This window comes from Phoenix dactylifera, chromosome 3 (assembly GCF_051530095.1).
Source record: "Phoenix dactylifera cultivar Ajwa chromosome 3, Ajwa_hap1_PhDact_Kaust_v1.1, whole genome shotgun sequence".
Taxonomy (NCBI): Eukaryota; Viridiplantae; Streptophyta; class Magnoliopsida; order Arecales; family Arecaceae; genus Phoenix; species Phoenix dactylifera.
The window spans coordinates 9,081,135-9,099,115 of NC_143192.1; the positions used below are offsets into that span (position 1 = coordinate 9,081,135).

At 35.6% G+C, this 17,981-nt stretch overlaps 1 protein-coding gene across 1 annotated transcript; it reads right to left on the reverse strand.

Annotated features, from left to right (window-relative positions):
• Nucleotides 1-14,223: 14,223 nt before the first annotated feature.
• On the reverse strand, nt 14,224-17,497 carry LOC103719200 (acyl-UDP-N-acetylglucosamine O-acyltransferase). The gene is made up of 4 exons (XM_008808325.5): nt 15,246-17,497; nt 14,916-15,137; nt 14,658-14,777; nt 14,224-14,570 (listed from the first exon to the last, which is right to left on the reverse strand). Exons 1-4 carry the CDS (start codon nt 16,443-16,445, stop codon nt 14,517-14,519), a joined length of 1,596 nt encoding a protein of 531 aa, XP_008806547.3. The 5' UTR covers nt 16,446-17,497; the 3' UTR covers nt 14,224-14,516.
• Nucleotides 17,498-17,981: the final 484 nt, after the last annotated feature.

A 17,981-nucleotide genomic window follows, 5' to 3' on the forward strand; every position in this document is an offset into this window, starting at 1 on the left:
TGATTGTGCAGAGAAATGTATAAGCTAAAATGTTTAGGAGCTTGTAATTCAATATCCATTCAACCATATTAAGTCATCAGAATTATGTTCAAAGTCCTCAAACTGGAGAGAGGAGGAAGGAAGAGAGCGCGAGGGCGTTCAGCCCTCCCACTACTTCCACTTTTCTTCTGGTAACCGACCGAATTTGGCGGTTTCTTTTAGAGCTCGTTTGGTTTGCGGAAAATATGATTTCTGGAAAGCAAATTTCTGAAAAGAGTATGCCTAGAAAAGTACTTTTGTTATATTTGGTTGATCATGAAAAAGTAACTAGAGTGCTTATTTTTGGTTGATTATCTATTTTCCTAGCAAAATTAAGTGTAATTCCTATTATACCCTTAATAAAAAATTAGGTCTTTAATGCTTTGGATTAAATAAAAATTTTTGATTTGATGCTGAAGAGCCTTTTTGAAAAAAAATAAAAATATTTCGATTCTCAGCTCACGGAAAAGTAACTTTCCCATGTTTCTTATGAGAAAGACTTTTCCATAAAACGTAGAAATCATATTCCCACGGAAATATAACTTTTCCGTCTCTCTTCTTTGCAAACTCTAACCAAACAAGAGGAATCTCTTTACTTTTCCGTTCACCACACTTTTTCTCCTTCTTTTCCCGCGAACCAAACAAGTTCTTAATTTCTGGTTATCCACTGTAGGTTTGTCTATACAATATAATTTTGTTATTTTCAATTTTTCTAATAGTCTTGCAATAGCATTTTGGAAAAAGAAAAGGAGGCATTATTTCAATTCTATAATTAGAAATTAGCGCAAAAACTTGCTTGTTTCCCTCGAAGGAACTGCAAAATAAGGTATCTTTAAAAACCAACTATAAATGGTTTTTCCTATGAGATGCATTGAAGTGATATAGTAGTAATATTAGACTTTAGAAAAATGATTTGGTGGAATTCTCGTAATTTAAATACTCATGTAAATATAAATAATTTTTCAAAGATAGAATTTTATAAAGATCTTGTATGAGAAAAGAAAATTTACATAAAGCAGCGAAGTTATATTTTGATACGTGAAACTTTGCAAATTGATTATCATAATTTATGGGGTTATAATATTCCTCTTCCTCAACATTAAGTACTAAAATATATTAGCATTATTATGAGATAGAAAGAAGTTGAGATGAACAATAACTGAATGTACTCCTTTGCATGTAAATACTTATATTCAGAATTATACCAATCATCTTCCAAACTTGCACACAATGGTTTGAACAAGCACCAATCATGCTATTGCCCAACCATTACACCCATCAAGTCAATAAAGCCTTAATTCCAAACTAGTTAGGGTCGACTATATAAATTCTTTTCCATCTTTCGGCTTGTTTATGGCTACACTTTCTTAAAGATGTAAAGATATCAAATTTTTCATTTTTTTTATCCCATATGATTTTTGGTACACCTCTATTCATCTTTTCTTCTATATTAATCAAATATTTCTTCGTCCTGGTGTATCTCTCGGCATATGTTATATATGCCTAAACTATTTAAGTGATCCTTCTCTCATTTTGTCCTCAACTAGTGCTATATCTATCCTTTCCACGAACGATTTTATTTCTTATTCTATATTTTATTATTATTATTATACATCCATCTCAATGTTTTCATTTTGGCCATACTAGTCTTGTGTGGATGTAGCTTTCTACTATCCGATAATTATATACTATAAAGCAAAGCTAGTCATGCAGCTATCTTATAATTTTTTTTCTTCAACTTGGCAGATATCCTACGATCATATAATATCTCAGTTATACTTCTCCAATTTGTCTAACTACTTTAATCCAATGGATAACATCCTCTTCAATCTTTCCTTATGAAATCAATCCTAATATTGAAAATGATCACTCTTGGAACGTCAAGATTCTTAATTTTTACTCCACTTTCATCTCTATTTCTAATTTTATTAAAACTATATTGTATATATTCCATCTTACTCTTACTTAACCTAAAACTCTTACATCCTAATATAGTCCTTCATCATTCTAACTTACAAATAACTCGAACCTTAATTTCATGTACTAAGACTATATCATTTGCAAATAGCATGCACCAAGAAATATCATCCTAAATATGTATAATAAGTTTATCTATAACTAGCGTAAAAAAGTAAAGACTTAGAGCAAATCCTTGGTAGGAACCTATTTTGATTAAAACTCACTATTATTACTACCAATAATTTTCACCCTAAATACTGCTCCACTGTTCATATCCTTGATCAAATAAATATATAACTCCTTTTTTATAACATCTTAGTATAAAACTTTTTTAATAACTCTATCACATGCTTTCTCTAAATCAATAAAAAACATATGAAGATATTTCTCTTTTCTATACATTTCTTCATTAACCTTTAAAGAAGAAAAAGCGTTCATACTCGACCTTTTTGGTATAAAATCAAATAGTTCTTTGACATTTTTTTTATTACGTCTAAATTTGTATTTGATTACCCTCTTCCAAAATTTTATAGTATGACTCATGAGTTTAATACTATGATAGTTACAATAATTTTGATTATCACATTTATTATTATAAATTGATGCTATAGTGCTCTTCCTTCATTCATTAGGTTTCATTTTAGTCTTTGGAATCTTATTAAACAATCCATAAAGTTATCCTATGTCACTTAAACACTTTCAAACCTCAAGAGGGATTCCATTAGGTCCAACTGTTTTTCTTTTTTCATCTTTTCATAGCCTCCTTTATCTTAGATACATGTAGAATTAACAACTCTATCCTCAATTGAACTAGAAGGGCATCCCAAATCTTTTATATGACCTCCATTGAATAGCTTATCAAAATACCTCCTTCATCTTTCTTTGATCTCATCTTCTTTAACTAAAAATATTTTGATTTTTATCTTTGATACGTTTAACATGAGTCAAATTTCTAGTTTTCTTTTTCTAGTCTTGCAATCTTATAGGTATATTCTCTGTATCTTTAGTTTTCAACTTGTGATATAACTCTTTATATGCTTTAAATCTAGCTCATTGTACCACCTTCTTATCTTCCTTTTTAGTCACCTTATAGCTTTTATTTACTTTTCTATTCCTACATTTAGGAAGTTTTCAATAATACTCTTTGACCTTAACCACTAACCGAATTTTCTCATTTTATCATGAAATTTCTTTACCATATGGTCTTTTCCTCTTTGATTCTTCTAATATCTCTATCACACTTTTTAAATTTATTAGCCATTTCTTTCCATATGGTATTGATTTTTGATTTAGACTTTATTTTGCTTCCTTCAATATTCTATCCTTAAAAGATATTTGTTTTCTCTCCTCACAAATTCCACCACCTAGTTCTCATATTTCTATTCTCTTTAGTCCTTCAACACCCATTACTAATATGGATAGAAATTTTATATCCACATCCTAATAGATATTTGTGTGTTTTCTAAGTGTTTGACACAGAGAACTCTAGTTGGTGATTCTTCTCGCATTAACCTTTGGAAAAAATAAAAAGAAAAAAGCATAAGTGAGTTTGGGCAATGTGTAGACCAATATATAACTTGCTTAACCAAGTTTACATATTAGGTAAATTAAGGAAAAATTCATTGTCGTGTTAAACTAAGTTTGAAGACTACATTAAGGTCAAAATAAGGATCTTGTATTGGAAGGTCGGCTGCCTAACCAAATCTAGCATAGATGTCTTATAAACTTAATGAAATTATTATTTTGGTAGCATAATAATAATAACAACATGATCAACAATAGCAAATGTTAAATAAAAGAGAAAATGTACTCATCACCCACTTTTTCCCCTTTTTTTGGTTAAACTAATATAATTGATAAATGATAACTTTCTTAACTTTTTTCCTACATGAAATCAAACACTTTTATTAATAGGTATTTTAAGAAATATCTAAACATGTATTTTAAGAAATGTCTAAACAAAATGTGCACTACAATTCTACAACTTTGATGTGCAAAATAGATGGTTACATAGGATAACTTACAAGAAATAGGTTAATTCTATGTAGCCTTATTATATGTCTTGTCATGCGATGGCTTGAAAATAGTGTAGAACCAAATAGCTTATGCTTTAAATTTTATATCTGCCCTCATAAGGGCTTCTAGACTTCTACATTATCTTTACAATTTAATCAAATAACACAAAATCTAATTGATATTATAGATTACATATATCCAAGGAGTTGAAATTTTGCAGCATTAGTCACTTGAAACTGCATCTTGAATAGCAACCAAAGAGATTTATCAATAGATCTTTTATGAAAAGAGTTATTGTGTCAAACTCTTTTAGTAATTCAACATCAAGTGACCTTTTCAACATATTTGAAAAATCATGTTAATTGAGCCAAGATGAGGGATCAAAACAACAAGTATTAAAGCTTATTATATGAATACTAGTTGAATAGCTATTCAGTTACTAGATACTCACATGGTAGTTATTGAACCATCTAACATCCATAAATTAGCATATCGTATATCTGATGCATGCTACGTAAGTGATAAATCCTAACATCAACTTAGTATCAAAATCTAGTGTTTGAGTACGAGTCAGTATACAATTTGATGAACATCTATCTGTATTCAATGAATTTGATGCCTTACATTCATTATCCAAAAATAGCCTAACATTAACTAACAACTGGGTGATGGAGAAGAAAGTTATCTAATTGGATAAGTGAAAAATGAATCTAGATATGTAATTGGAATGCCCAAAAGTATTTTGGGCATGAAGAGATATTTAATTGAAATTCATCTTTTTTCTAGTGGAGCTTTGACTCTAACAAATCTATAATATTAATTTAATAGGATCTTGAAGGCACGTTTGTGTTAATTCAAAGGAGTCGAAAGATTAATACTTCTCTAAACTATATTTTTTGATTCTACATGTAAAAATATTTGTGGCAAGGTGACTCATCATGATTATCTTGTTTGCCATTTGTTATCGTTATTTATATTATTACTTGAACTTGCTAATATTATTAAAATTCCAATCCTATCCTAGGTAAAAAAAAGCTCGTCGAGTTTAATGTATGGTTAGGCCAAGCCTATATATTTTAGAAATTTAATATCTTAATTTGTAATCTCCCAAATTAAAAACTCAGCTTTTATGTGACTAGTCTCGCATGTCCCACTAAACAGCTATAAGTGGGCTAAAGCCATGAAGGCAAAGCATAGGAAGAGAGAGAGGGAGGGCCTAATATATTGGAAGAAAATTCTCTAAAGGAGTTGGGATAAGTGATGGACCAAGAGTATGAGGGGCTTGTGGTGGTGAGGATCCTACTAATAGTGTAGACTTTAGTAAACCCAGCATATAAGTAGAGTAGGACTCATCATCTACGCTGAACTTGGATCGACCATGTGGTGGCTAGAGTGTGTTTAGGAGGTTGTGGGTAGATGATGTACAAGAGGAACCGAGGTGGTAGTGGGAGACACAACTTGCATCGGCCAACATTGAAAGATTATAAAAATGGTTTAACAAGACCTTTGATTGTGAGGAGCTTCAACGACTGCAACAACCATGAAAACTCTACCTTGTTGATAAGTTTCTTGGGCGTTGGCCACCACTAGAGGTATTGTCATGAGTAAAGACGAAGAGGAATCTAGACTATAACTTCTAGCTATTGCTTGCTTTGGCTAAGATTAGGGGGTTTAGTTTATTCCTGCATTCTATACGGGTGATAGAGCTGTGGGTGATCATTGACCATGTGCTTGCACTAGAAGCCTGTTGTCCCAACTTCACACCAATCGTCGATATTATCAAGATAGCCTTTGTGCGAATCCATTTGCAATCTTTGCCATTGGACTATTAGGATAAGGCTGTTGAGCATCAGTGGTACTCCTCTTCAAGTTGATTTTTATATTGAATCTCTATCAATTAAGGCCATGACTCTTGTAAACTATGTCCGGGTGGTAGTACGGCTAGATCTAGCTAGCCCAATGGTGCTTAATATTTAGGTGGGCTCATTTAAGGCTGGTGTGGGGCAATATCGACTACAACCTTAGCAAATGGCCTTCCTAGAGGGCCAATCGAGGACAACCATCATTCCAAAAATAATGGACCAACACTGTTGGTTCCACTATAACAACTGCTTGAGTGGTGACTTCTTTTGGGGTATCGATAATCCTAGCCAACCAGTTAAAGTCATCTTCAAATCGTAGCTGGTGGCTCACCATATTTTGGATAGTTGAGCCAAAGCAACTTCGACGTGGTCCAATGCATCGCCAATCGGACGATTTTCCATCTTGGACAAGCCATTGAAGGTAGTCTCCAACCATTTTCAAGGTGCCTCAAGGCAGTGCTATGCAACAGTCCAACATGGACTACCGGCCCATCGAGTAGTGCACCTAAGCATTGATTTCCAAAGCAAGGCTCATAAATTCTAGGATTCATGAGACATTGATCATGCTTATCCAGATAACCTACTGATGTGGACAATCTTGGTTTTGGTTCGTGCAGTGCCTTGCTTGCATTGGATGTTCTTGGGACAGACTCCCTAGGTCACGTGCCTTGGGATTATTGGCGATTGCTAACAGATCATTGATTTCCAGACTAATCGGAAAGCAGGGTAGGTATTGTAAACGAAATGACATAATTCAAATTGAACTTCGAAATCCCAATAATGGGGTATCGAGTTTGACCCGTCAGTCACCTCTATGGAACTACCTCATAAGAGGAATTTGGAAAGTGGTGTCTCATCCATGACCTCCATCTTTGGCATTGCTACTTCAGTACCAGAAGTGGATGTACCGCCTATTGACATGGCCATCAACTTGGGTCCTACAACAGTTTCTCGGTCACATGAATGGAAGGCTAAAGTCAAGTAGGGACTAGGAGAGTGGCCACTAGACCCTATTATGGATGAAGGTCAATATCCAACGACTATTATTGGGTCCCCTGATGTCTACAAGGCTGTTATTGCCAACTTGAAGCCAGCCACTCGTGCATCCTGATCCAATGAGTTGTTAATCATGCTTGTCCATCTCTGATAGTGGACATCCTAGTTTTTGCTATCTGTACAACTAGACTGAATGATAACTGGTGCATCCTGGGTTAGTTTACTAGCCCTCCTATGTATCTTATTCAACCTATTGTCTGTCCGCCCATAACCACCAAATTGTTTGGGTTCAGTGTCTTGAACTCATAGTGTATTGGTCTAACACATATATAGGTTACGTGGTACCCATGAGTTTGACTTTGGTATCTCTGGCCGTAGGAAGCTTCGGTACTTTTTGGGTGGGTTTGATACTTGTTTCATATTGTTTTTGTTTGACATGTCGGTAGCTTTCATCCTTGCTCAGTAGGCTTATTTTGTATACATTTTTCTTTACTATTTTGTTGATACCTATGTGTTATGTTCATCTAACTCTTACTTGTATGGTTTGACTTTGTGAATAATATTATGGGCATTGCCCACTTACACATCAAAAAAAAAAAAGCCATATGTGGCTTGTTAAACGAGTCCATAGGGTGGCTTTATAATTTTTTTAGTTAAGGATCGACTTCATGGATGTTTAAGGGTGTTTTTGTGTTCAAGCCTCTTTTAGTAATATTACTTAAGTCGAGATATATAGGTGCATTTACTTCATATCCTTGTCCTTGCATGTTGAAATAAATTAGATTTGGTTGTTCGCTTGTAAATAGGTTTGAATATTGGGCTCTAATTGAATTTGTCCTTTATTTGCATTTTCACATTTGAAATATGATGTAGCTGCAAGCTTAAACATATTGGGATTGGCAATAGGTTTCATCAAGATAGGATTTAGTTCACCTTATGGTTGAAAAAAGATTTTATTGACATAAACTCAACCCACCTACTAACAAATACTTATGTTCATATTAGTAGGTCCATTTTTTTTGCCAACAAAACAAACCTTACCTAGTTTAAAAAGAAATTTTGAATCATCAAAATTACATAAATCTTGTTAGCAAACCAATTTCTCTTAGAATAAGAGGCCTTTAAATCCTAACATGATCGAACAAAAATGTATTTGAAATGAGCTAGGACTAGTCTATTCTAATTAATTTCTAAGTTGGATCAAATCTACGTGATATTTCGTCGTGGCAAAACTAGGATTTTGGTTGAGGGGGCAAAACAACAAAGTTATAAAACCATGACACTTGGAAAATTAATTTATATATTAACTTTTCACTTCTATACATAGAAGATACATATGTTATACACTAAATCATGCCATTTTTTAAATTCAATGTGGACCCGTATAAGATTAAGACTATGGCATTTTTCAATTGTTATTGGTTTCTTGATTTCTAGATATATGATACTGAAGAAATTTTAGAGCAATAAATCTTCTCAAAAAATACTAGAAAACTAGCATCTGGGTTTATTACATTTGAGCATATATTGCCTAGTAGATCAAATAGCCTTATGGATTCAATCTCCAACACAAATTACAAAAATGATAACTTAGATTATATAGATATCAATCATCCACAAATTGAAGCTAGATTGAGAAAGGGCAGAGAAAAATAATTTTAGAAAATAGAAACTAAAAAATATTAGGTTATATAAAGATCAATCATCCATGCACAAATAAGAGCTATATTGAGAAAGGGCAAAGAAAAATAAATTTAGATAACAAAAATTTAAATACAAAAGTTCATAGTTTAAGGTAAAAAAAATCTTGGAATTCAAAATAATCATTATTTGTAAATCTAAAAAAAATACAATTCATATGGTTATACCTAGATCAGATCAAATATTAAACATTCTATTTTTTTGGTAGGCTAAATGTTAGACATAATAATATCAAACAATCATTTTTGGAGCATATTATGATCATTCACATTCCAAACTAGTTAAAATGGGAATTTCTCGCAACATACAATACCAAGATATCTATCATTAATAAACATAAATCAAAAACTTTATGTGACCTAAATCACTGCAAGAAGATAGCTAGCAAATATATTTTGTTTAAATAAAGTTCTTTTATAGATTACAACTGGATCTAGCATAAACGTATCCTTTTTAAAAATTTTGATGAACACGCAAAAGATATGATATCTCAGATCTGATCATGATTCTAGGGTTTGATTTTTGATCTATACATTAAATAAGAAAATTGTAAGGACGAAAATAAAAGATGAAAAGAGACAATAAGGTGAAAGAAAAACCGAAAGAGAGGAGAGAGAAATATATTACCTCTGGCGATCAGGAGATCTGGTTATGGAGATGAACAGGAAAGGGGAAAGTTGCCGGCTGCTAGGTGGCAAACATAGCTTCTCTATTGTTCTTTATAATAAGTTTATAAAGATTTAGAAAGTGCATCCAAAAGGTATAAGTGCTTTTAATATAATTACTATTGGATCATACGTTGTAGAAATCAAGGTAGGTATTAATTATTTATATGCAATTATCTTATTTCTCCATTGAGGGAGAGAACTAAACAAAGAGGGATGTATTTATAAATAATCTGAAAATCTTTTGGTATGTGGAGCATGCATATGTCTGGAGTTGACGGTCGAGGCCGAGAAATTTGTGTTGTATTTATATAGATGGCATAGCTTAAGCTGTCTGCACCAAAATTCAATAGCTAACAAGATCTGATGATATCCCAAAAAATATGATACCTCAAATTTGATGACAATTCTAAGGTTTTATTTTTGATCTGTAAGTTAAATAAAAAAATCCGAAATGATGAAGACAAAGATTAAGAGAGACAATAAGGTGAAAGAAAAATTGAGGGAGAGGGAAAAGAAAGAGATTACCTTTGGCGATCAATAGATCTGATTATGGAGACAAACTGGAAAAAGGAAGGTGCCAACTACTAGATGGCAAGCTATGGCTTCTCTATCGTTCCTAATAACAGTTTTCCGACAATCATAAAAGTATAGCCAAAAGGTCTAATTGCTTTTAACAAATTAGCGTTGGGTCATATGTTATAGAAATCATCAAGAGAGTTATTAATAGTTGCAATTCCCATCAACTACGGACATTATCTTATTTCACCCAAGCGGGAGAGAATTGAACAAAGAGGCATGTATTTATAAATAATCCGAAAATCTATTGGGTTGTGGAGCATGCCTGAACTTGACCATCTAGACCGAGACATTTATATTGTACTTGTATAGATGGCATAGCTGAAGTTGTCATCACCAAAATTCAATACATAAATGGGCTTCATTACAGCTTTTGCAGCCTCCAATGATGATTGTGCTGCACTAGAACAAACTTAGGGCCTGTCGAATGAAGCTCAATTAGAACCATCCAGAATAATCGAACAGTTTAGTTGCAATGATTCAAACCAGCAAACTACAACAGCCTGCCATTTGAAAGCTCATGTCCATCCCCTATTATGCTCGGCCTGAACCATGCTCGAGTGCACTGATTTTGAGTGAAATGGTAAATAGCTTGCCAATTGCCTTTCAGCTTGTATTCACCCTTTAGTCGATGAGTGAGCTGTTGGCCAACCAGTAGGTTACTACTCACTCGCCCAACGCACGGAAGCAACTCGATAGTGTAGGCTAGTGAGCATGGATAGGCCTATGGACAGGCAAGTAGGAATCTTCGGGCTTGTTTCGTGATCGAGACTTGATAGGTTCGAACAACATGCTCCAAAATACTACAGCAACAGCTAAAACTACAAAGATAATGAGTGAATCTATGATCATCTATTTGTGTCTGAGTTATTGTTGAAGCCTCCTAAGCTTCCTTCTCAGCCATCCCATATAGTGCATTCTTTTGGCTGCCATGCTGCCATCCAAGGATGGAATGTGGCAGTCAGGGTGGTTCTGCTAATTGCTTCCATGCATCCTATTCCATCTGATGCCTTAGTAAGGTCCGTTGTTCAAGTATCGAGTGCCAAGTGGCTGGTACATACGGTACCGATTAAGTATTGTTTGATATAGCATACCTGTTCTATATCGATACACCATTTTCTTTTTTTTTACTTTTTCATTTTTTATTTTTTTAATCTTTAGGGATTATTTTAATAAATGTGCCCGTTTGAATTACGGCTGTGATGCTAATTTGATGCTTTCTCATATCATAATAGTCTCTAGCATGATATGATGATCAACGAATGCAATTATAATATAATTGAGTGTACGAGTATATATAATTGAATATACACGTACCAACTTTTAATTTCTCATGGCATGCCTATATTGCTTGTAGATAGCGAGATCTAGGTGGCAGTCTGAGCTTGAGATCTAACTCCAACCTGAATAATCTGCCCACCCATGCATGTTATAAACTGAACCTCTTAGATAGCCACGCTGACACTGTTCCAATGTCTAATATTAGGGTGGGCATACTAACTAAGGGAAGATCAAGGTAATAAAATCCAACCCATGATCTAGCTGAGGCAGTAGAGGGTAGTAGCCATTGTATGTAGCCATTTGAATACAATGCTTCAGATGAAAGATATCAATATAGGTCATACTCTAGCTGTGTGGAATAGGATCCGATATCCTACTCCGCATGTAAAGTCATTTGTAGTAGTAGCCTTATGTCCCGAACCATCTCAAGACACCCATCTCGTGTATGCACTTGTATTCTTGTAGCCTCCAAGTCATGCATCTTGGTCCATATCCTGCATGGCACTACTGAATTATGACTCTCTCCGGCATCATATGCATTTTTGCTCAAACTATCATCATTATCATCATCATCACTCATATTGTGAGATGATCTAGGCAATTAATTACCCGAGGGCCTATTGTTCTCAAAATTAGAGCAAACATGCTTCTCATCCACTCTCTTTAATAGATTTGCAGTTCTTTGTCCTTTCTCTTTCTTGCTGATTTGAGAAATTGCTTTCTCATAATCATAGTCACAGCAGGATATCCCTTATAAATGATATGGTGGGAAATATTTCTCAGCAAGTGGAAGAATTTTCCGGTTAAAGTAAACTAGGATAAGCTACTATGGTAGCCTCTCTCTCTACGCAATTCAGTTATGCTCTTGGCAGTTCCGACCTCAAAGCGCCCGACCTCAGATAATTGGTCTAGGCATCCAAACAGGCTTTGGCTAGTTTGGATTGCATAGAGAAACTTACCTGACAGGCATCCAAACAGGCCAATGGACAACGTATTCAGGCATCCAAACAGGCCAAGAGAAACTTACCTGACAGGCAAGACATCCAGGAATGGGTACTAGACGTAGATGGCTTCTGTCCAACTTCTAGTCCATAAAAGCACCATCACTGACTTGCCCTCGGATTAGATTCCGGAACATCAAAAGCAAGCCATTATAATCAGCTGATTAGATTCCGGAACATCAAAAGCAAGCCATTATAATCAGCTCACTATATCATCTCACAATATGAGTTTATGGATTTTGCCATTCCGGAAGACAGCAAGGAGGTTGTCCGAGGAGGAAGACAGCACACTGTATCATGGAATTATGGATTTTGCCTCCACCGGACTGCCTTGGCATAGCCAAATAATCATTTTTCCTTCTATGCAAACCCTTTGGCAAAAGACGAGCATAAGAGTGGGCAGAGCAAAGCTTCTATTACGAAATGAGAAGACTATAATAATGTTCTTGGAGAGTTTGAGCTCTCTCAACTCCGAAGGAGTTGAGTTGCAAATGAGGACCACTCTCCTTTATATAGACCTAGGTAAGGAGCTAACTTTTCTCCAAACCTTCTTTCGTCAAACTGCAAGCTTTTCTCCACACTTTTCCAGGCAAAAAGTCTACCATGATATAGAGTTCATGTTTTTCATACAGTAGCCATAGCTAGCTCATCTCCAAGAAAAAAATTTGCAATTGGAAAATCGCTCCCGAATTTTTAACCTGGAGTGCAATCTACTGTTCATACTGCCAAAGGCAAGGAGACAAATGATATGTGCATTAGTAAACTATAGAGTCCTATGGTGTTGATAATGAGAAAAAAAGGAATGTTGCAATTGTCATTTTGGGGACTAATGATTTGATTTTCACCACTCAGCTGGCTACAAACGCATCTTGAGAGGATGTACACTGTTCAATTTGACAAGGAATCGAAATTGTCCAGCAACTATCAAAAGCTTCATTCAGTAACGTGAAATAAAAACAACAAATTGAATAATGCCTCATTGTTGTTTATAGATAATGCTTCAAACTTTTCCAGCTAAGAACTAAGCAGTCTACTTTATGCAATCTTCTATGTTGATAAATAATACAGAAATCAAGCAACACTGACTCGATTGTTCTACTGCAGAAAAAAATGGATGGATCATAGTAGAATGCTCTAAATTTCAGTAGCGTCCATACAAGTTTATAGAATTTCTTACCCATCATAGCCTCATGCAGATGTTAATAGACTCCAAACAGGGAACCTTGATATCCACATCTACTACACTGTCATCTTGCCAATAAAGGAACCTGGTTAGAAAACAAGCTTGAGCCTAAGACAACTTCGGTATACGCTGGATTGTATTATTCTTAGAGTTGAATGCACTTCTGCCATCCTGTTGTGTATACATCCATAAAAAAATATAGCAAATGTTTATAAGTTCCCTAAAATATATAGTATATGTTGAAAAATAGCTTAAACTAGAGTACAACCAGAAATGTTATCGAAACTACCCAAAACAAAACTATTTGATCTTCCAAAACTCGCATTTCTACCAAAAGTCATGGTAACACTATGCAAAAGAAAATATGGGAAATGAGACAGGAATGAGAAAAGAAAAATTACTTAAGAGTCATTCTATGGAATCTCAAATCATTTAAAATTACTAATAAATACTGGTGCAGTACAGAACTATATAAGTCCCTGTTGACAGAGACTTCAGTAGATCGTAGAATGCTTAGCTGCCATTAATGTATAAAGACAACTGTACAAGGATCCAAAGCTGAAAGACTTGGGTAATTTGCAGTTTCACATTCATCCTTTGAAGGGACTTAGGCAATGATTTTCCGATCTTCCGAACCTTGATACCATTTATTCCTGGGAAGATGTTCTTATTCACAAAGGAGATCATTTTCAAACAATGAATCCACTTCCACCATTCTGAGATCTAAGTATTACGCCGGGGTGGGGGGGAAGGGAGCGAGGGAGGGAGATTCACTAGAAACTCTACTTAAGAGATAATGTATTTTACCTATCCATTTTTTCTTTAAAAGTTATTGCATAAAAAAGAGGAGGAAGGGAAAGTATTTCTACTTGAGAGATAATCCGCTAGATAACCAAGTATTTACATCTTTTCTTGAGTTATAATCACCTAAAAGAAGATATCACCTAAAAGAAGACATGAGCTGCGAGAAAGATACATGAAGCCATTACTTCAGTCAATTCAGGTACAATTACTACAGCTAGACATCTAGAATATACACAGTGCTATGTATATGACTGACAACTATGCTGATACACCAACATGAACACAGCTACAGTTACTGCGACATCATTGAGACTGCAGATATATCATGATAAGCAACTACTCTCTTTCTACATTCTCAAATATATGCAGAAACCCATTCAAAGTCATCCACCAGTTGATGTGCAGCTATGAGCGGACAGTCTAAGCACTTTGCGCTTCGTAATTTTGTCTACTACTGTGCATCAGCTCTGTAGAAATGCAGCAATTTTAGCGGCATCACCTTTTCCTGCACCAAGAGGAAATGGAAACATTTTAACAATTTTGACAGGGTGTATTCAAAATAATACAGATCCAAAAGATCTAATAATTAAACCTGAGAATTATCTACAGACTCGGAAGGAAAATGAAGACCGGTAGAGCATGTCTGCAGAATTTCAGGATTTTTCATCCATGCCTTGTGCCCCTCAAGGGCTTTCAGTTTATAGTGGAACATCTGAAATGATGGAATGCCCCGTCAAGAAAGTGAAAATGTGTAAATATATATAATTAGGATTGCATCAAACAGAAGAAAAGGAATTTAATTTGGGGAAATTTGAAGTATAATAAACAAGGTGATAGAAGAAATAAGAACCTCAGACAATGAAAGGTCTGGTTTTTCAAGTTCCTCCCCTTTAATACATATGCCAGTTCCATGACAGTCTGGACAAAACACAGAAGAGAAACGGTCTTTCTGAGTTGCTTTCCCCTTGCGTCCTCGAGTGGCTTTTGAGTTATTTGACTGATTAGACAATATTTCCATCTCACAGAGAAGAACCCAGTGTATGAGGCAGGAAATGTGGAATAGATGAAAAGCCTACAATAAAAGGGAAGACTCTAAATGAAATCCTCATCAGAGAAAAAGCCCAATTTGGCATACAATAAGAACAGCTACAAGCTAATTTAACCCATTAGAAACACTCACCCCGTTAGTGTTTCTGCTGCTACAAGCTAATTTACCAGTCTTGCAATTTAACAAGGTCGCCACATCCTTTCCAGGAAGCATTGGTTGCCGACAAATATCACAGGCTCTTTCAGACGCCAAGCGCTTCTGCTTCCTCAACTCTTGCCTAGCAGTCTTGCTTGATATAAGTCTTGTTTGAAGCTTCTCTGGAGCATCTGCAGCAGAATCATCCATCCCTGGACAATCTTGGACAGAGGACCCACAATGAATTGTCGGATCCTCAGTAGTTTTTTCCTGATTCAAGCATGATTTCTTTCTCTTCTTTCTCTGACGCCCAGTGTCATCAATTTCAAGCACAGAGCCAGGGGACGCGGGAGGGTCTTGATCATCTGAAGGCCAATTTCTGCCCAGGCCATATGTGTAAGAAAAATTAACTATAGCAAACTCACAATTTGGTGACGACTTCCACTTGTTGCTGCCGTCAACCTCCCCCTGTCCCAACCAAGCACACCACATTCTGGTTACCTTACCACAAACTTCATTGGTTTCGAGGATTCTACATGCAATGTGACCAATCCCTAAAAACCGTACATTCAAATTTGAAACCTCCTCCTTAAGCAAGACCCCAGGAATTGTCAGACAACTATCTGTCTCGTTGTGGTTTGAAGTCTTTTCAAGACCGTTCCGAGCCAGGTCCAAACCACTGCCTCTTGAAGAACTTCTTTGGCCATCTACATCGACTCCAATACTAGGATCACCAGCATTCCTATTAAGATCACAACCAGTATCTGCAGAACTTAAATTCACAGTGCTGCTATCGGCAAACCTTGAATTCAATTCATCTTTATCCCCAGAACTATGTTCACCAGCAATTAGAGACTTCTGAGAAAATAAAACTGATAAGAATGGATCATCTGCATAAAGATTAGTGAAGAACAGAACACCATCGCTAAAAGGCCATGGGTTGGGGGCAAAGAGAGTAATTTTGGCACCAGCATATCTACGGGCATGGAGACTTCCCTTGAGATGATCGGACAGCACCCTCTCATTGTAGCATTCAGTGAGGCAGAGGGTGCAGAAGAATATGCTGCGCTTCCCAACTTGTCTCAGCTCCACATATGTATGCCCTTTCTGCCGGACATCATGAAGAGTTCTCCTAGCTGACACCTCCCTCAGATCCAGTGTGGCTGCCTTCCCAGGTACTAATTCTTTTCCCACCATCTCAGACGATTAAAGCACTTCAATCTCTTCGACTTACCCAAGAAATTTCGTTTCTGAACCAGATAAACCCTAAAAGCAACAAACCTTATGTAGAAAGTTCAAGAGACCATAGATTTGCAACTCTTCTTTGCTTTATAAAGTAACTGCGCCGAGTACCCAATAACACGAAGGTATTCAAATATTTACTGCCATTTAAAAAAAGGAAACCTCACAGATCACTCAAGAACCCTGAAAATTCCTCAGATCTCTTACAAATCCTCTTTTCAGCACCCAAAACAGCACTAAGAGTACCAAATCTTCAAGAAGGCAGTTCAAGAAACCCTTGCTTTAGAATTCTGCCCCGGTTCTAGCACTGAAGACCCAAGATCACAACAAAACAGAGGTATTCGAACATTTGCTTCCATTCGAACCCAAGAAAACCACACAAACAACTCTTAAGAACCAGAACCCACCACGTAGGAAATTAAAGAAAGAACTTTTTTTCCTTTGTTTTGGGGTAGGGGGCGTGGGAGGAAACAAACGACTCTAAGAACCAAAACCCGCCACGAATCTCATGAATTCCCTTGAATTGAACCTAGGAAATTAAAGAAAGAACTTTTTTCCTTTGTTTTTTTTTTTTTTTTTTTTTGGGGGGGGGGGGGGGGGGGGGGGGGGGAACAAACCCTCACAGACCCCAAGAACCACTTAATTCTTTCCAGAAACCATAGAAAACACGTTTTACAGAGCAAAAGCTTTTAACCTACAACAAGAAACCGTTCGAAACCCTAATTTCGAAAGTTCAACGTCGGACGACAACCGCATACCGTGGGAGCCCTTCGAGTTCGCCGCTTCGTCGCCGGAAACACCTTCCGTGAGTGGGAAAGAGCGCGATCGACACCGGAGCACGCCATCTCCATGCCCATCTCCATTCGATTTCGAAGATTTTTGGAGGGAGGGAGGGAGGAAACGGAGACTTTCTCGGGTGATTCGGACCAAGGAATAAAAAAACGAATGGGGAGGGGTTGGTTGAGAAGGCAAAGGCTCGAGAGATGCCTTTTATTATACTGAGATGCCAGCTAGATTCTCTTATAAGGTTGCAAGTTTGGATAAGACGCGGCTGCCTTTATTTAAAAATAAATATTTAATATAAATATATTATTTTAAATAAAAATATTTATAAAAAATAAATATATATTTTAATAAAATATTCTAATAAATATTTAAAATATAATTTTAAATACATATTTAGTATAAATTTTATAAAAATTATTCAAAAATTGGTAAAAGTATATTGTTTAATTTTGTAGTTTGATCCTTATTTAGTATTTTCTAGAAGGAATTATCCTCCACGTATCTGACAATATATGTCCTCTACAATGCATATAAAACATATATTTTGACAAATTAGATCAACTTGATAAGGTGTTGGAAGCCTTTAATAAAAGGGACAATACTGAGAAAAAGATTGACGATGTCATCGGCAAAATTGAGGTAGAGCTTATAAACGAGGATAGCATTCTATATAATGGCAAAAGAGAAGGATTAGATTTGAAGATA